General features: G+C 38.1%; 1 protein-coding gene across 1 annotated transcript in view; it reads left to right on the top strand.

Moving 5' to 3' along the window:
• Positions 1-19,583: 19,583 nt before the first annotated feature.
• The window catches only part of LOC139715527 (unconventional myosin-If-like), a 104,854-nt gene continuing 103,189 nt past the window's right edge, over positions 19,584-21,248 (top strand). Inside the window, exons 1-2 of the mRNA XM_071627094.1 lie at positions 19,584-19,708; positions 20,440-20,629. Of these exons, the coding sequence (XP_071483195.1) occupies positions 20,627-20,629 (3 nt within the window). The 5' untranslated portion in view covers positions 19,584-19,708; positions 20,440-20,626. The remainder of the gene's footprint in view (positions 19,709-20,439; positions 20,630-21,248) is intronic.

Raw genomic sequence — 21,248 nt, 5'->3', positions numbered from 1 at the left:
ATAGTTCGAGGACATGCCATAGCAACGTGTATATCAAAACACGCGTTTCTATGGGATGTCCCACTGATCTCCCCTCTCAGTGGGATGTCCATGAACTAGGGAACGGTTTTGAGAAATTCGAAGTCATTCGAAGTTGAAGTGTTTTTTTCCTACGCATTTTTATTTTTTTTTTTTTGTTGTTGTTCATATCTCAAAAATTCGATTTCTTAATTTTTTCAACTGGTATTTGGGAGTCTTGTAATATATTAAAATTGTTGATAGAAATTTCTGAATATATTCAGAAAGTACGCCTATAGGCGCCTACTGTTTGGATAAACGGTAAACATGCAGTCTACGTTCGATACGAAGAAATCATTACGTCTTTCACGAGGAAAAACATACAAAACAAACAAAAAACACCTACGAACGAATGTTGATAGCCAAAACTTTGATAAGTAATAAGCAGTTATGATGAGCGTGAACTGAAAGTAATTGTCATGATTTTGCTGTCTAACCAGGTCACTGACTGCATCTCATTGAACCTACTCGTAGTGAATTTCTCTGGGCATACGAGACCTTTTAAGTATTTCTGTGATTGCATTTTTAATTGACTGATTAATCGATTTTTTTTTATTGTTCAGGGAACATAAGATATTCGATCAAGTACACTATATTCGACTGTTTGATGTTTCCTACTACGCGCCAAAAGAAAGGCTATAGAATCACGATATCTTTGCAATTGATTCCTTTAATTCAACTAATGAGCTGGTTCTTCGATCGATATTTCCAGGATATTTACAATCTGTTTATTCCAGTGCGCGCATTCTTTCGTCTGGCACGCACCTGGGTCTGGCACCTGCTTTTGTGGAAATTTCCACACGGGGAGAGGGGTGGGGTGTCAAGTTTCTTCGAGCCGAAGAGACTGCATGTATTTAATCTCTTCGCTCTAATTTATTGTCATTCGTGCTTTCTCCTTATTCTTTGCTGATATTGAACATTTAGATTTAACTTAACGAAGGTTGGTAGCACGTGGTTCTATTTTGTTGTGAGGTGTATGTAATTTCTTTTTTTATCATTCTTGGGAAGGAAAAGAAGAGTAAGGGGGAAAGAAGAATAAGAGGGAAAGTGAAATGAAACGAACGGCACGTACGCTCAGCATTCAGAGTAAGCCGTCTTTTTACACCAGCATAGTTATCATCATCACCATCAGACATCACTCACACCATTTTAGCTTTTTCCTATCAACATTATTAAAGAAACACGCATAGTCCCTCGAGGTAAACACCTAGGAAAATAATAACAAATACAAAGTATCAACACCTCCCAACAACACAAATATTTAGAAAAGACAACACACAGCACACTAAAGCGGCTGGTATCAAACTTCGTCGCTTCGATTCGAAAAAGTATTGCAAAGCGGAGAAATCGCCGTTACGAAAATAGCAGTGCGAGACACTTGAAAAAATTACGTCAAATACTTCAAAGTATAAAGGGAACGGATAAAGTGATATAAAATGGAAGAAATCGTACCAAACGAGGTGTGAGGAACGACAGTGGAGAACGGTAAGTTTAGTAGTAGGCTAAATAGGCCCTAACTACACGCAGCCGCTGTCGCTTGTGCTTTGCACAGCGGTCTGGTCAGGCTAGCTTAGGCCCTAGAAAAGTTTACAGCACCGAAAGCTACGCAAAAATAAATACACATTGGAAGCTCGGTATTGCGACGAGATCCTTAGGAGCAAGTCAATAAACGATACAAAACAAAGGAAATCAATTCATTTTGACCGGAAAATAGTTTGTTATAAGTATTCTGTTATATGAGATCTCCTTTGATAGACCTAGAAATACATCGAGTTTCCACGATACTCGGGGAAAGAAAGTTCGAACGCTTTTCACCTGCACATACTGCAGTGCACATCAATACACGAACAGAAACTCACCTCTTCCTTGCAGAAAAATGATGCAATAACGTTACAAAAAACACACACAACACTCTAAAAATCATTTCGTACTTGGGAGGCAAGGGACAAGCGGATGAAGAAGAAGAGAAAAAGAGACAAAGAAGCAGACATTGCACAACGGAACGCTTCTACCCCGACTCAAATCGAAACAGGGTACTGTAGTGTAGTGGCAGCTGGCTACAGTGTGCAGCTAAGCTACTATACTCACGCTCCCCTACCCAGCCGCCCATGGGGATACAGTACCACGGCGATCGATGTAAACATCCAGGCTCCGTATTAGGCGACAGGGATTCACGCGCGCGAAGTCCCGTTCGGTGTACACAGTTCGCAGGCAGCGAATTGCGTGAGCGCACACTTTTCTATGATCATTCAGAGCTCTGCAGCATTCCAGTCTGGTACGTACCGCGAATAACATGTGCGTCAAGGGTCAGTCATTTTCACGAAGAGGTGCGTCACCATTTTGACTGGTTAATGCGTCAATGTCTCATAGAGGTGTGTCACTTTTTGTGACGGAGGGTACGTCATGGTACCTAAAAGGTATGACGCACATTGGTACTTTGACGCACCTATCCCGGGGGTCAAGAGGTGCGTCATACAAATGACAGCTGCATAACCATTAATAATCGGGTGTGCAAGTAATATTTTTGTGACCTCATGCAGCAGGCCTACGGGAATTTAACTTTGAGTATTTTTCAGGTTCTCCTCCCACCCCCCCCCCACCCCTCTCTCTCTCTCTCTATAAATAAGTTATAAGATGTGGTATGTGGGAATTTATTTTAGCGGCCGTATAATTCAGGTGGCCGCTGAGGCAGGTTTGATTGTTATATGATGTCATAATATTACAATGAATGATATATTACAGATGAATAATATTGATTGTTAGTTTTCTCTTCTTCGACATTTTCCTTTAATGCACAATAAGAATTTCAACTAGATTTCAGCAACTTAAACAATATTATAAAGAAAGGAAACACAACGATCGCAATTATCAACTTGAGATTGAAAGTATTGAAAAATTAAGAACATAATTAGAATACAATCATGTATATTATTTATATATTACATAATTTATATACATATTGTCAAATTATCGAAGAGTTTGGTCAACGGGTTAAGTACCTTTTTCAAACGTTTAAAACACTGGTCAATCACTATCTAATGTATCAGCACACTACATAAACTACGCATCTATTATAGGACTTATAAGATGTGAAAAGAGCAAAATAAGACATGAAAGGAGCAAAATAAGACATTTCTGGTGATACCTCACTTCAGTCACTTGCTACATAAGAGGGAATATTTTAGAAGCTATAATCGAAATATTCCACATTTTCTTATTTGCTTTGTTGTCGTTGTTGTTGTTGTTGTTGGTTTTTTTTTTTTTAGCAGCTTAGCTCACTGAACATGGAGCTAACTTTTCTTAGTAACCGGCGCAGTATATCATCGAAAGATTATTATTCTTCCAATATTTGATGATGTCCTTACTATAAAAAATGACAACTTTAAAAAATATGGTGCTTTATATGTTCTTGCATTCAAATTCTTCACGTACAATACGGTGTAATGAAAATGTCAAACAGGTAATTTATCACGCTAAAAGCATATCTGTAATATTTTGATTTGATTTGATTTATTTTTTTCAACATTATGAATCACAATTCTTTTCGTAAAATTTTAGAAAACATTAATTCAAAGGAGGAAAAATGTGTACATTGATTCCATTACCAAAATATATTGTACTTACCAGATTTTCACACAATTACCTAAGAAATTATGTAGAAGGACTGCCACTATAAGCGGATGCTTGAAAACTTGAAAACGCGGCAGCCCATGAAACCGGTTACAGCTCGTTATTCCGAAGGTTCGTTATTCCGAAGGCTCTTTATTCCTAAGATTCGTTATTCCGAAGGTTCATTGTTCCGAATTTCGTTTTCGGATTAACCAATCTTTGGAATAACGAACCTTCGGAATAACGCCACAAATTTTCGGATTAACGAACCCTTTTTCATTTTCGGATTAACGAACCTCTGGGTATAGGGAATTTGCGTGTTTCGGATTAACGACCCTTCGGAATAACGAACCTTCGGAATAGCGAACCTTCGGAATAACGAACAGCACCCCATGAAACCTATATGTTTAAATGTAATGTGTTTAGTTTAACAGAATGGAGAAAAATCTAAGCATGCTATATATAATGCACTCAGGTTTCATATTCCAGTACGTATGAATACTATAGAATATAGCAAATTATGATTATGATGAAAGGATGATGATGAGAAGAAATAAAAAAATAAAATGTGATCATGAAGATGAAGATGATGGCGATAGTGATGGTGATGATGATAAAATGAAATGGTAGACACGGAAACATTGTGTATACTTATTGTTTATTGTAGTTTTAAATCTACTTCACGGGTAAAAATCTGATCAAAACAAAACAAAATCGATGTTCACAAATTGTAGTCTGACAGTAGCATAACTTTCAATCTTGTCTTAAAAGAATATAACGTTTTACATGATCTACATAGGGGCTGGAAGGATATGTTCAAAAGATCTTGTCCATTATGTCTTATGGATTTTTGAGCAATTAATGTAACTTGGGATTTACTATATAATTATGAAAATTTTGAGAAGTACCCGTACGAGTATAGGATAAGAATGAATATAGTACTATTCAGTTTGAAAAACTCATGAAAAGAAGCTGATGGGAGTAAATTATTCAAATATTTAAACATAAAAAATTCACAAACATTTACATTTCTCTATGTAAAATATACTATATTCATTGATATTCATTTGTAAAATGTAAGCGTTTTAAAGTATTTAACTTTAAAGGCAACTGAAAACTCACCGGAGGGGGAGGGGAGAGAAAAAAACCCCAGAAAGAGATGGATAGGGAGAGGGTGAGTGAGAATCAGAGGGGAGAGGGGGAGGCGGGAGAGACAGCGTGCAGACAGACAGACAGACAGACAGACAAACAGACAGACAGACAGACAGAATAAAACTGACCGTTTGACCGTTAGACAGACAACTTGATCCTTCCTCTTCCCCTCCCTTCACCCACAGACAATCCAAGCAACAGAAAATTCACACACAGCACATTGTAGCAGGGGTGGATCCAGGAATTCCGTAAAAGGGGAGGCGCCTTTACAAATTAAAGGGGGCGCATGCCCCCTTTTTATTCTCTTTAATTGTAAAAAAATAAATAAAGAGAGGTGCTACCCCCTCCTCTGGGCCCGCCATCACTGCGGTTATAGTATTATCATCAAGTTCGAAACTTACCAGTACTCGTGGGTGCAGGAAACTCACAGGATAATGTGTGATGGGAAACAGCGCCATCTCACCTCCTATACAGGGCATCGATCATCATTCTGATACCCATTATGATGACTTAAATTCTTCATCTTAGTTTTGTCCCCTGTTCACACTATTTCTTTATTTCAATGATTCGTCATCCTTTTACATGATTATGACCTCTCATATAGTTCAAATAGTATGATTATTTTGTTTGTATGCCGTACCACTTATCTTCTTATAATGAGTGTAATACCGTATAGCATTTAACACAACGCTGGCCCCGGAGATTTTTTTTTGTATCACTGTGAATAATATGTTATAACACTGACAAAAAACAAAACAAAAACAAAAACAAAAACAAAAACAAAAACAAAAACAAAAACAAAAACAAAAACAAAAACAAAAACAAAAACAAAAACAAAAACAAAAACAAAACAAAACAAAACAAACTTTATACAACCATAACTACCAGGTATCTTCTCGAACCAATCCCAGGAATTCAAAATTCCTTGTGACCTTGAAATCCAGACTTTCATGGTAGAAAGTCAAATCTCCTTTATCTAATGCTGTGATACTCTGCTAGTAATTTGAATGTCAAGAATTACCAAAGCGCTGTGCGCAGGATTTTTTTTTTTTGAAGCGTGGCAAATAGTGATAAATAGCGATAATTCTGAGGAACACGCAAGCGGGGAGGGCAGAAGATCCCCTCCTACACGAGCTATATGATAGCTTTTGCTTTTTCTACTAGAATTTATCATTTTGAAAATTGTCATAAAAATGAAAGAAAATAAATATTCAAGGAAAATGTGATTGGTGAATAATGGTATCTGTTGTGTCTGTATGGTGAAGGGTGAACCGGGCATTCCCTCTATAGACATATACAACATGAAGGAGTTTTTCCATTTTTTTTTTTTTTTTTGCATTGAAATGCCACGATCTGGTGCAAGTTTGGCATAGTATTTGCAAAATATTTTGTAAAAAAAAATGTTAGAAAATACTAACTAACTAACTAATGTAAATGGATGGATTTTGTGTATAGGACTATAATCTTTCAAATCGATTTTTTTCTTTGTGCCTATGCGTCACTGTGTGTTATGATCAAGATGTGGACAAGTATCAAAGAGATTTTCCCCAAAGGAGAAAAATCTCTTTGACAAGTATATGTATCTTTTTTTTTTTTTTTTTTTTTTTTTTTAGTATCAGAATTGGAATTCAACGATTCGTTTGACGTTTTGGGGGAATATTTGGAAAAAAATCAATTAAAATATACAAACAACTTATATCAGGGGAAAATGTGAACGGCTATAAATTGGGTATTTCTGTGAAGTATAGCTTTGTGTACCATCAAAATGTAGAGCCTCTGGAGCACCAGGTGCGATGGGATGTATAGCACTCACCGGCAGTGAACGCAAATGCTAGAACACGTATACTTTAATGCCATGTGCACGACATTAAAGGAGGATTATTAATTGGTATAAAGAAAAATGAAAACAAACACCAAACTAGATTCTATAATGTAACATGAACTTTCTCACTAACTGATCAAATTACTAATTGAAATAGAGTCTAAACAAAAAGGGAGGTTTGAAAGTTTGGTCCATTTGCTCCTGCGACATTATTGCTCCCATGAAATATCTGCACGCTAAGCCAAACATAAAACTCACCACAAAAAAAAAACAAAAAAAAAAACCATAACCCATATCCTATAATTGATTATCCCCATCAAACTAAAGCTAAAACCCATATCACAACTTTATAACCCTATATAATCCCAAGTCCTTGGAGAAAATAAGACTAATAAGGCCGCAGGAGCAAAGTAACATATTATTAAATGTCATGTCAGATTTTTTTTTTTCGGGGGGGGGGGGGGGAGGGCAACTGCTCCTCCATGAGAATCATGTAGGCTTAAGTGATTAATTGCAAATTTCAAATATTTGCGTGTATACGTTTTATCTCAATACTATGATTGATTTCTCAATCGCAACAATATTGACGGCTTTTGAGTCCGAAAAGTTGCGAAATCTTGCTGTCAATCGCAACCGAACCGAAGATCAAACGCAAAGTTGCGAATCGATTCGGGGGACTTGCGATTTATTCGAACGCATCTAAAATTGGGAACTGATATTTAATTCCATTTAGATACAATGTCATGGACATGGGTTATTAAGATTTTGCATACACCGGATTGTACCAGTTAGATGCATCATGGTTTGGTTTGGTTTGGTTTCCCGTCATGAAAAGGCATACAAATGAAATAACTTTACAAATATACAGAGTTTACAGAAATGCAATGTTATACAAACATATACAAATAAGAGAAAATTAATATTTAAGCAGTACAAGTATGAGTTTACAGACAGAGAACCTAAACAATGATAACAAAGACAGGGTAATAGGTGAGATAGTGGAAAACGGCGGGCTGGAAAACCCATATTCAGCGACACTGTTGTAGAGTCACTGGTCTTCCATGGGGACCAGAAGAAGAAGAAGAAGAAGAAGAAGAAGAAGAAGAAGAAGAAGAAGAAGAAGAAGAAGAAGAAGAAAGAACACGATAGAAAAAAAGAGGGAGGAAAGGGGGTTATCGTCTTGTAATAACAATAATGATATTCAATATTATCATCTTCATCGGCCCTATTCAAATTAGAAATCGATATACAAATCAAAATGATCATTAATTGTACAAACATCATACATAAACTTCTTTGAATTGTTCATAAAAAAGAAACCATTGAGTCTTATTCAGTCTAATCATTTAACAAATTGTTGGGCAGTTATACGAATATAAATGGGAAGACTAAATGTATGCAACTTTGATACCTCTCTAAAAAATGTGCGTTTACAACTATATTGTTCGAGGTATCAATTTCACTAGTAAGCCTAGCGCCGGAATGTTGTAAAGCTTAGCTATGTTATACAGATTTTAGCAACTAGTGTATCATTAATCTTATTGTATTTAATCTAAGTGGCGCTCATCAGAAATTCGCTTTTTTTTTTTTTTTTTTTTTCTTTTAGTTCCATTAGTAGGTCTGTGATCCACAGTTTGAGGATTGGGCGTCGTCGTCTGAATGTATGAACTGAAACCAATTCAACCGTGTGAACGAGCCGACTTCTGCACGAATAGAATACGAGTGAGTCAATAGCACAGTGCAAGTGACGTGAGTGCATTTACTAACGGCACAGCTTCTGAGCGGGCGATAATCGGACTAGTATACCGTACCAAAACTTTCAAGTGAGGCTTTCAGGTGAGAATCTAAACCGTTTCATGACATGTAGTTCGTCTAAATTATTTTGTATGAGCTTATTCACCATAAAATAGCATCCCAATTGCTACTGTATCTGGCAAAACAGGCTTTCTCTCGCGTTCTACCTCGCATCAGCTGCTCCCTTCATCCGGCTCTGTCGCTGAGGCAAGCCGACGCGTCGGCGGCGAGAGACACGGAGAATGGTGCACCCACTGGTACTTCGCGCGAGAGATTGCGGTGAATGATAAAGCGAAAAGGTGGATCCGTCAGTCAGTGAGGGCCTACCCATCCGGATAGTCAATCAATGAATGAACGTAGTGATAAGAGGAATCTGTGTGATGTCTGATCCTTTTTACTTTCTGCTCTGTTTCATTATGCTAATGCTAAATAGTTAGGCTTGGATGGCACTTACCCAATTGGAAGTTCAGTGTCTTTTTTGACTAAATTTACACTCGTAGTCGGTACCTTAAGTTACTGCAACTTGACAGTCAATGAATTAACTCATTCACATTTTTAATCACTTAAAACGATAGTTTAGGTAATCGGTTGATATAAATGCCTGCATATGCTGTCATGCTGAAGGTGCTAAATCAAAAATAACTGGTAAGTGGTATCCTTGTTTTAAAATTTATGGTTATTGCGCAAGCCATAAAAGCAGACAAGCAATTTACTGATCTTGAAGCAACTTTACATGTGCTAAAAGAATGACCGTGCTTATGTTTTATTTTGAATAATTGGTGGGTCTTGTTGGGGCTATGGGGGGGGGGGGGGGGGAGTACAGTTTTGTATGTTGGTGTGTGTGCTCTCAAACTATCAGAAGTGGGAACTCTGCGTTGTGCAATAATGGAGCAAGATACTGGTGGGTATAATGTACATTTAGGTCAGAATAGTCTACTCTCCACTTTGGGTACCTCGTGGTACTGATTTTAACACGCTGAAAACAATTTTCAATGTGTGTTTAATATTAACCTGATAATCAGGTAGGCCCTATAGGCATTCCAGTTATTCAGTTAAACTGGTTGCAATTTTCCAGAGTAACCTGACCTACACAGTATTTCCATAGTTTCATGCAGAAAGCCTTTTTATGATTTGTGTAGACCAGAGTTAAGAAACTGTGAGGTGCTGAAATTTGATCTAGAGAGAGCTTGGGTTGACATCTTAAACTAAAGGGTGTGTACAGTTCTGGTTGAGGTGAGGATTTAGCTTTTTACGTTTTGCAAGATATTCAGAAACCACTCTATGAGATGTCAAAGAGCGTGCAATTCTAAGGGGTATCAAAAGTTTATTTGATGAAAATTGGTTTTGAAATGGCTTAGATATCCAAAAACAAGGTGAAACAAAGAGATCCTAATAAAAGGCGTGGCCTGTCGCCTTTTATTATTATCACTTTTTTGGGATATCTCAGCCGTTTGATAACCAATTTTCATCAAATAAATGTTGAATCCTTCTTAGAATTACATGCTCTTTCATATTTCATAAGAGGTTTCTCATTATCTCACTTAGGAATGTTATAAACCTGAATCCCCACCTCAACCAGTACTGTACAGTCCCTTTAACATGTTATAAAATGAGCAGTGTACAACCTATTTGTCGTATAACTGGTACTTTTATGCAAACGCATTTATTTGCATGCTGTGCACAAACCCTTGCACCAGCACCACACACATTACAAACACACACACACAAACGCACACACAGAGTGGCACACTTATAATCACTGTACACATGTCTTAATAGCTAGCTCTAATCTTTCTTCAGGCCATTCATTGAAAACAAACATACCATTGCAAAGAAACACACAGGAACACAGCAGAATTCACCACAGCATTTGGCTGCATGCATAATATACAGTGTAGGAATCTAACTTCAAATGATACATGTTCAGTTCAAGCGTGCATGGTGAGAATTTTGGGCTGCTTGCAGATCGTTTGCAGAATTAAATGCTGCAGACACTAAACTAAGGCTGTTGTGTGACATTAGATGAGCTGTAGCTACTTTAAGTGACATACCTTGCTGAATGCCTGATGCAGAGAGGTTTGTGATTAGTGTCATGGTATCTGCATTGTGAATAAATTAATATGCTTTGCAGTAAATATCGGATACTCTGCTTAATCGGGTAAGAAATGCTCTGCCAGACACTACCCGGTAAAGTGAGGACTACTGTATTAGCGCAAGATAAAAGGCATTGCATTGAGAGGGAGAGAGAGAGAGAGAGAGAGAGGGGGGGGGGGGGGAGAGAACAGGGAGGAAGGGGTAGTGATTTTAAAATGGAAAGGTATAACAATTTCCCGTATGTTATAATGTATACTCTTAACGCAGTGTCAACGATACCCTCTCCTTTTTCAGGCCACCTCTTCTAGAAGGAAGTGAAGGGTTTATCATTTAAAAGAGAAGCCCTGTTTGAAAACGAGTTCCAGGAAGTCCCTGCCAGGAAACTAGATCCGCCTCTCTTTACAGTCTCGCCTAAAGTCATGATGTACAGCATATCAAATGTCTGAACAACAAAACAAAACAAAGCATTGGGGATGGACTGGGATGGACAGTGAGTGGACAATAAAGGCCGGTCAGGCTACCATTAAAGGTCATCCCTCTTTGAGTATTATAGGTAATGGGTAATCTTTTCATTAGCCAGTTAACATACCCTGTAATGATTTACCTTGTGATATATTTGTACATTGGTAGTGGGCAGGTCTTGATATGATGATAGATCTCAATTTATAAAAAGGTTGTAATGAAAGGTGAGACCCACCTTTTATTAATGCCACCTTTTTTTTACTTTGGCTTTGGATATCTCAGCCTTTTCAAAGCTGATTTTTACCAAATAGATTTAATACATCTTAGAATGGCATGCTCTTTGATATTTCCTAAGTGATATCTAATTATTTCGCAAAATGTTAAATTCTGAATCCCCCGTCTCAACCAAAACTACAGGTATACCATCCCTTTAAACATGCTAAATTTTCAAGTTATTAGGACCTTTTGACAATTGGCTGTCAAAATATGCAGTATATCTGCTGCATCATGACCCTGTATAATTTTGCTGTCACAGCAGTTGAATTCCTTCTGGGTTACTATGTGACCTATCTGTAGAATTTTGGACAGAAATGCATCTAGGTAATTTTCTTTAGACAATTTGGAATAATCAAACATCAGCATGAGTAACTATATACTGTTATACATGCTCTTAAAACAATAATCAAATGTTAAACGTACAATTTTAAGTATATAAGATATGAGACTATTAACTTGTCATAAAAACTTAGCTACAAGATCTATCAAGTGCTAATCTTTATGAAAGTTTTGAACAAATTAAAGTTTAAGTGCCTGAAATCTGGTCCAAGTATTTTACTGACTTGAACCGTTGTACATATGTAGGATTTCAACATTGAAGGAACATGATATTTGATAATTGAAAATGAAATGTCCAGATTTTATAGTTTGAATCCATGCAATATGATCATTATTCCTGCTCAGCCATTCAATAGTCATTTATTTTTCCTGCAAATTATACTAATTGAAGTATGTTACTGTGCATGAACAAATGTGAAAATCTTGAAACCTTATGTTCTGCAGTTTATAGGTTAAAAACAAAGGCAGCAGCACTAGTAGAACTTCAATGTACACTAACATTGGGCCTCAGGGAAACTTCACTTCATATAACAATGCTGAGTATGGAAGGGGAACTTCGATGTTCAAAGTTGTCCATTGTTTACTTTGATGCACAGGGCTTTACAAAGTGCGGCTTTGCACGGCAGCTGCCAATCTAGGGTCTAAAACTACTTGTATGACGCATCCAGTGCCTCACCAGTTAAAGGTGCAGATTTACCGTAGACTTGATAGTCTGTACGTTGACCTAGCAACATCTCACAGGCCAGCAGCAGTATGGACTGATCTGAATTAACAGTTCAATCTTTATGCTTCAGTAAGTGACTGTAAAGCCAGAAGTTTTTGTGTGCATTTTAACTTCGCAAATTTCGCGCAAGAGCCAAGATTCACGAAATTACTGTATAATGCGTGCAAAAGTTCTTGTCTGCACTATATGCATTGAAAGCCAGTGGCAGTTGGGGAAAATTCATCAAAAAAAAAAAAGGGTCACCAGCTCCAAATTGTGAAAGTTTCGTGCAGTGAATATTTCTGGTTTTACAGTAATATCTTAAAATTGCTCTTATCGTTGTATTCTGAAATAGCAAGTACCACTTCACACCTTGAGTGCTTAAATTATCTTTCATGGAGTGAAACTCTGTTACAGTTTCAGGAGCGAAACCCCACTTGAACAGCAACTGGCACAACTGTGAATGGTGGAATATGAAAACATACTACCATTGTTCTTAATGAGCATATTATGTAGGTTAAAACTCAACATTAAAGGGATAGTGTGGTTATGGTTGAGATGGGGATTTAGGCTTTAACTTTTGCAAGATAATTTGAAATCTCATATATGAAATGTCAAAGAGCTTTCAATTCTAAGAGGAATTCAAAGTTTATTTGATGAAAATCGGTTTTGAAATGGCTGAGATATCCCCAAAACAGAGCAAAATTAAGTGGTCCTAATAAAAGGTATAGGTCTGACCTTTTATTAGGACCTCTTTGTATATCTTGGCCATTTCAAAACCGATTTTTATCAAATAAACCTTTAATTCCTCTTAGAATCCTATGCTCTCTAATATTTCATATAACTGGTTTCTAATCCTCTCTCAAAATGTTAAAACCTGAATCTCCATCTCAACCAAAACAAAATCATCCCTGCTTTGTAGCTTAATATAATTATGGCACATCTGGAAAGCACTGTGAAAGATAATTAAAACAGATCATTGTTTTTAGTTGATATGTTTGGTTATTTTTTTTTTTTAAGGAAGCATGTGTCAGAAATTCATGTATTAGTTTTATCTTTTGTGTGCATATATCACAGTAACGGTCACACATGCTAAGTTGGTTATTTCATGGATCATGTAAGGAAAGGAAAATTGGGCAATACCATCCATACTTATTGTTTTTGTTTTGGGCACATTTGACTAAGAGGTTTGTGATCATTGTAAAGTGCAGTGATACTTAATCAATAGATGAGGCTTATCTGAGGTTCAGATTAGGACCGCTGCAATCACAATTTTTAGCATGACTTTCAATCCTTGATTGATGAGCCTAGATCTGTTATTTCCTGAAGAGATTTTCAGTTTATAATACATACACTGGCCATGAGTGCAGCTAGGCAACAAGGACTCGACTGTGAGTGCGAGTGTTGTTGTGGTTGCCGTGGAAACTGCCAGTCCGGTGTAACTTACTATGACTGCAAACCTCTGCGTGGAACATGCTCCTGGTGTGATGCTAGTACATCTTCTGAAGCAAAAGTACATTCATGGGAGGAGGGAAAATTCCCCACCTGGTTGGTGTAACAAATCCCTTGCCCACATAGGGTGCTGCTGCAGCTGTGATGTAATGAAACAAAAACATATCTTATTGTGTGATCTCTGTAATAGAGGGAAGTAACGTGGAGAAGAATGGCACATGTCTGCAATTGTTGAGGCTGATAAAAGGGGACGACCAATCTCTTTCGCTTTGTCTGTTATTACCTGCAACTGAATGATTTCAAATGTTCTTTCAATCAACTTGTATGGATTTTGCACTGTAGGAAGTGTGTCCTTGGAGACTACATAGGAGATGGTTTACCACTCAACCTTGCATGTATTTTCTGAATAGCTGCCAAAACGAATTTAATTATAGTCCCTCTGAATTGAAAAGAACTAGTGCATACCATCTGTTTATTAGCTGTTACCAAGTTGGTATGTCTTTTTTTTTAGCTTCCCCAATTGTAGTCCGATATTCCAGGATGTTAATATGAAGTCTTTATTATTGTAAGTGAAAAATATTTACTCATTATAGTTTGATATCATTGATGATGATGACACATGATGAGGAAAACATCTTGTTGTTATAAAGACTCTTTTTGTAAATTAGCAACATCTGCTTGTTGACCTACATTGTATGTCTACAAACTTTCTTATTTGATTTTTATAATATACAACACCTCAGAATGATGTCGAATTGTGATTGGCCAAGAGCATGTCACATGACATTCAATAGAAAATACCTATCAAACTCATTGAGAGTGACAGCCATACAATAGGCCCCTGGCATGGGCCTATTGCATGGCTCGAAGGTACTATAGCACGGCTTCGCGGGGGGCTACTAATGCATGGCCGCTCACAGAGTTCTGTGGCTCACACCCACCCGTAGCAAAGCGCCAGCAAACTACAGTGTACATTGTACGTGCTGGCCGGCTGCGCTGCGCTGCCGGTAAGTCTCCCATACCAGGCGCGGCGGAGTCCTGCAACGCGCAGCTACTTTACCTAGCTAGTTGCATGTATCGCGACCTTTACACCTCCTGCTGTGTTTTTACTTTTGACTCTGATCTGCTACGTGGACCACAGTGATCCCAAAATCAAGACTTCATTTCAAGTTGAGAAACCGTAATTTGATTATTTTTCTGTGTTTTTATACAAAATCATTTTCGGAAATAGACAAAGTCTAGACCTACTACTAGATCTACCGACATCTCAGATCGGCCTAACAGTCAGGCCTAACTCGATCTAACGTAAGCGTAATAAATGAGGTATACGAGTAGACCCTGCGGAGTTTGTGATTCCTGTGTCGTGGTCGAATCATGACGAGTGTTTGAAAGCAGTACACAGGGTGGTTTACAAGTCTCTGCCTGATGTTACATTTATTTTTGGGCCTTCCTGAGTAAGCGGTCACTAATTTAGTACTGTGATTGTGGACAAGGTGTTGTATAAAACGAATAATTTATGATTTTGTTCGTGCATTGGGGCACGTAATACCGACCAGTGGCTTATCTCGCGCCTCGTGCGATATTCGTGCCCTATGCACTCACAACTCATAAATTATTCGTATACTATAAAAATGCAAAATTCATTCACATTGGCAGCAATCTCATACGAGATCCGCATTGAAGCCTCCTCGGCAGGAGATTTCGTTTATGACAGTCTTGATGCGGTATGTATGTGACCACACCCCCTTTAAAATTAAGGTGGGATGTGCATGTTCATACTGACAGAAATCTTCCACGTCAAGTTGCTGGCAAGTTGCGCATCAGCTCCGGAGTATTTTGAGTACCTGGTACATGGATATTTCGCTGTGTGTGTGATGTTACTTTTATACACAAAAATATTTTCTTCAACTTTGAATGTCGTCGTCAATCACCATTTTTATTATATTTTAACTTTTTCCAACCCACCATGGATGACTCTAACGCAACTTTCAAAAGAATGACCCTTCCTCTGTTGAAGAGGTGCAACTGTATTGGTCAGAGTCAGGGATTCTGCCGAATGGAAAATAGCATCACAAACTTGAGCTGCTAGCACTAGAGCAGTGAAAGCTGTTGACATGTGCCGGCCCATTCAGCCATGCAACTGGGAAGAGTCAGTGAGAAGCAATGGCGACCATCCACTAATGCCAGCTCAGTGTTGGGGTTTTGAATTGAAAGCTAGTGACATGCACCACTGGCTGGCAGTGCCTCCGAAAAATATAATGTGCTGATACGTGTATTTTTATCTCGCTGTAAATTGTGGACGGACTGCTCACATACTCAATGAGAGATGACAATTACTGCATGCAATGAAGAATGGCTGGATTCGAGATAATGAGGTGGCGGAGATAATTGCATTGTGAAATTCTTTCATACTGCTATGTGTGTGTGTGGTAGAATGCAGCACTCGCACCTTGTGCTTTTTGCTTTAAAGCTGAGTGGAAGTGTATGGGTCCCAAAAGCTGTCACATGAAAAAAACAAAATCAAAAACACACACACACACACATAGAGCAAGAATTTGACATCTGGGTGCTTTTTAGAACTATTAAAAATTAAAAGCTGGATTTACACGTATGTTTTAAGCATTTATAACAACAAAGAGCGCCTTTAATAAGACAAAGGGGGGGGGGTGGTTATGTCTCTGAATAGGCCCCACCCATACTAGGCCAAGTATAATAATATCCACGCCACCTGAGCTGACTGTTAACAGTGAGTCACAATGGAAGTTAATGTACTGAGGGAAACTCCCAGTGTCATACAATAACTACAGCCATGGCTCAGTGGCTTGTGGAAAAAGCTGGGTGGGAATGTTGTTTTGAATTGGTGCATAACAATGTGGGATGTAAGGACATGACATGTGGGGGATTTTTTTTTTTAAGGTTCTATTTACGGTATTTCCCTACATTTCAACAATTTTCTCAATAGAAAGTCATGTCATTTAAAAATGATATGATAATGGACAGTGATTATATTACAAAAGTTATGCCGTAATTTTTATTCAAGTTTCAATTCAATTTAGATTCAGTTTCAGTGTACTGTTCAGTGTAATGATTAAGGAAATACTCAAATTACACAAATTTCCCATAAGTAGTACAACATATAAACACACATTAATTTCTTTCCTTGCAACTCATGTTCACTCATTAATAGCTTTGTTACAATCCAGGTCAGAAGATGTGGATATATTTTAAGTGGGGACTTCTGTGAAATTTATATTTCACGCTCACTTTTGTGAACCCCCACTTGTGTTTCCTTTCTGGAATGAGAATTCATCTTTACATGCTAATTACAACAGTTGTGTATTGGTTTTAATAGAAAAAGAGCAAATTTGGGGAAATTTCCTTTTCAGGGAATATACCTCATGATTATGGAAGAATGTCACAATAATGACAAGCAGAGATATAAGGGTTGGGGTTGATTGTCTGTAGATATTGTATCAACAATCACATATAAAGCGAAATTGTTATCTCAGCACTGTAGAGCCCTTTTTACACTTGTGTTTCTTAACCCCGTACTTTCTCTGACCCAGGACTATCGTTAGTCCTGTACCAATTTTTTTCAGCTTTTTACACTCGCCAATAAATCGCGTACTAAGCTCTTGTCCTGGGCTAAGGAGAAAACTGACCTTTTTACACTCATATTTCTTAGCCCCGTACTTTCCAAACCACATGAATATTCATGATTACGCTGTGCACAAGTACACGCACGCACCAGCAGCACTTGATTACCTCGTTTCTGATTTTTCAGTGGGGGGTCGGACTTCGTCTCCGTCGCTTAGCCCCGGATTATTTTTCGTTCTGTTTACACTCGCTTGCTTGGCACTGCAATTGCGGTGCTAACCCTGCTATTTTGCAGGGCCAGATAGTACGGGATTATCGGTGGGGCTAGCCCACTTTCGCAAAAACAAGTGTAAACAGAAAGTGGGCTAAGGAAAGTCCGGTACCAACGGTGCGGCTAAGGCCCCCCCCCCCCCCCCCCCCCTTAGCCCCACCATTGGTACAGGACTAAGCAAAAATTTGCAAGTGTAAAAAGCCCTTTAGTCTGCGTTGCTATGCAGAGCAGGTTTTTTCTTTTCTTATCATCCTCACAGAATCAACCGGTGTCTCTAGTGTAGGGGAGAGAGCAATAGAGAGAGTAAGCGAAGATATTGTGTGTGTTTGTTTGTTTGTTTGTGTGTGTGTGTGTGGTTGTATGTTTGTGTATTTTGTGTCACTATGTGCATAAAAAGAGGATGGTTGAGAATGTGATTACAGTAGGTTATCTCAATTCTGAACAATCAGAAGGAAGCTACAGGGTGATTTTGCCTCTCAGGAAGAAATTCCTTGAAAGAAGTTGATTGAAATAGAAGCAGCAGATTGGTGAAAATTCAAGGAAACATGTAACCAAAGTTTAGAAAGTATAATAATAGATTGAATACATCATTGTTAATCCTCGGTTTGCTCTGTACACCGTTCGTTCGGTGCTCATGTTTGAGTTCCTTCTTTCCCCATAGGCACAGATGTCTGGAAACTGCTCTGTCAATGAATAGAGATTACCTAATCCCCTAATCCCCTAATCCCTATTGTGTCACTATGGCCATCCTGTTGGATTGGGGCACATTGCTACACCTGAGTGAGCTTGCTAAACTTTACAACTAGGTCAAGCTTTTCATACTGAAAGCTGATGAAAAGGTTTCGCAAGTTAAGCAAGCTGCCTGGGCACGTAGAGGATGAACAGTCATGAAATGGTGTCCAACATGGCTATCAAAAAAAATACTTGTAGCCAGCCATCTTGGTCATAGATGAGGCCATGTTCCACATTTGTGGAAATGAGCATATCATGTGCGCACTATAGGACCTAATCAAGATGTGTCTTGAATTTGAAATAACGGATCACATGGAGTAAATAAATGTTTGAACTTCAGTCATGAATGACCTACTGTATAAGCTGTTATTTTAGTGAGGGTTTAATTTTCGCAAATTTCGCAAAGCACAGTTAGGTTGCAAATTTAACAGCACGTGAAAATGTCTCCATGCGCTTGGGTAGTAGTGCATTTACGTTAGCGTTGGCGTCAGGTCGTGAAAACAACATCTCGCGAAAATGTCTATGACCTCCTCATTTGCGAAAATATCTGTACATGAAAATAACAGTGTATACAGTATGATTTTTTGCTCAAAAGTCAAAATGGATGCAGAATATCAGATATGGGACATTTTTGATACACATGGCTATAAAAACAGCACTCAAAGTCTCCAGGGAATGCGTGGATAGACTTTAAAAGCATTTCATAGGTTGTATCCTCTTCATATACCTATTACAGTCAAATTGTCACAGATCTGCTTTGCACCTTGGAGGCACAGAGAGCAAAAATAGTACCCCTATGCATGTACATTTTCATGTACAGTGTCGAGAGGTCAGTGTTGAATATTTTGGTTTGACAGTTTGTGATATTTTGATAACAAGTTCTTAGGAACTATCAAGAGTTTTGGACAGATTCCTAGCAGCACACTGAACTCATTTGGACAAGCAGTGATTTGGCATGGGGGATGATGGGGGTGGGGGGGGGGGGTGTGGGGATGAATTTGAACAGCCCTGGTATGCTTCAGTGGTTGTCTATCAAATGCACCTTTTAACTCTGCCTCTATATTGGGTCATGGAAATGCTGGTTCTATAGCATCCTTCAGTGCTTTGACAAATCAGGAAGTAGAACTTGCTCACTTACGGAACCACAGTGAGTCTGCTCTGTGCAGTGAAACTTTAGGGACTACGGAAGTGTACACATTTACAATGTGTACTACTAGAGTGTCACTTGCCAGTATTCTCGCTATACCCCAAAAAACAGAAGCACCTAGTAGTAGGCTGTTTGAAGGGAGCTGTTTTGGGACAACCAGCGTTGTGCTCATTTCAGTCAACTGTGTCGGCAGAATTGTAGGTGAGATTACTGTGTGGGATTTATTCTTTGAATTCATTCTTTTTATCTGTTTTTGAGCGAGGGCATCACGAAGACCTGAAAAGAATGATACACAAGTCGTAGGTGGGTGATTGATTGATGCATTCATGCACTCTGTCATTGTTGTTTACCTAGACATTTCTTTGACCTATTATTGTATTGTATCTGTGTACTGAAATTAGATGTCTTTGAATGCTCAATAATTACCAAGTGTTTGTTTACAAGTGTTTACAGGCAATACAGTGAATGTAATATTGATAAGAAATGTGAAAAATGATCGTCATTTACCTCAAAGTTAATGAACTGTTTTCTATGTACACATGCACAACTTATGCATAATATGTTTAATCTTTTTCGTCGTACATACACGATGTATATGCCTAAATACAGGTATTATACGAGATCATTTAGAAGTTCTGATGACCTATAAAGAGACTTCATTCGTGTCTGTGGGCGTATCAGATTCAGACAGAGATTGAATGTTGAGATTGTTACTATTGAAACAGATACATCAGTTGACAAATGTCCAAGTTTCTATCGCAGTCTGGTCTCACACATTTTACAGTCCAAGACATTTCCTCTGCAGACGTTTGTTGCATGGCAATGTATAGTATGTACTGCAGTTGCGTGAACTGACTGAACTACAATTATATAATAGACATTTCTGATTAATGAAGTCTTTTTTTCTCTCTTTCTCACTCATTGTGCCACAGGTGCAGACCTTTTCAGCCATCACACTGACAAACTAAAGGCTTAATTGTTGGTCGGAACATGAAGTGCCAAGTTGAGACGGGGAGTTAAGAGTGGAATTCAGAGTGGAGGAGAGCAAATTGCTATGTCCTGAGGGAGTTTGGAAGGACTAGATCATTCAGTAGACCAGACCCACAGAAGGAAAAGAAAATGGTAAGATATTGTTTGTTTTTTTGACTATTGTTTTTGTGGTAATTCAAGTATTTATCCCTTTTGCTTTCCATGCCTTATTGCCATATGATGTACAAAGTGTATGTACTGGATGGGGCTCTGTGGGTGAATGTGGTTGACGTATACTCTTTAAAGGACAAGTTCACCTTCATAAACATAAGGATTGAGAGAATGTAGCAATATTAGTAGAACACATCATTGAAAGTTTGAGGAAAATCAGACAATCCGTTCAAAAGTTATGAATTTTTGAAGTTTTTTTGCAGTACCCGCTGGATGAGAAGACTACTGCAGTGTATGAATAACTTAGATGTCACATGCGTACAACAATATAAGGAAAATATAAAGAGAATTTCACAAAATTCCATCTTTTGAAAAAAGTACACATTCCCCTGACTCGTTGCCGATAAATGTTATGGGTAATATTATTCCCCCTGCCTTTAGAAAGAGGCAAGTCAATTGCTCTTTTATTATGCGAAAAACGTGAAAACATGTTGAATTTTCTTTTATATTTTCTTTATACTGTTGTACGCATATGACTCACAAGCTGTAGTAGTCTCCTCATCCAGCGGTTCCAACACAAGAATTTAAAAAATTCATAACT

The sequence above is a fragment of the Diadema antillarum genome, unplaced genomic scaffold (assembly GCF_040938485.1).
Source record: "Diadema antillarum isolate AM-2024a unplaced genomic scaffold, OU_Dant_1.0 scf00000049, whole genome shotgun sequence".
Lineage (NCBI taxonomy): Eukaryota > Metazoa > Echinodermata > Echinoidea > Diadematoida > Diadematidae > Diadema > Diadema antillarum.
This window is presented reverse-complemented; position numbering and strand designations above follow the sequence as displayed.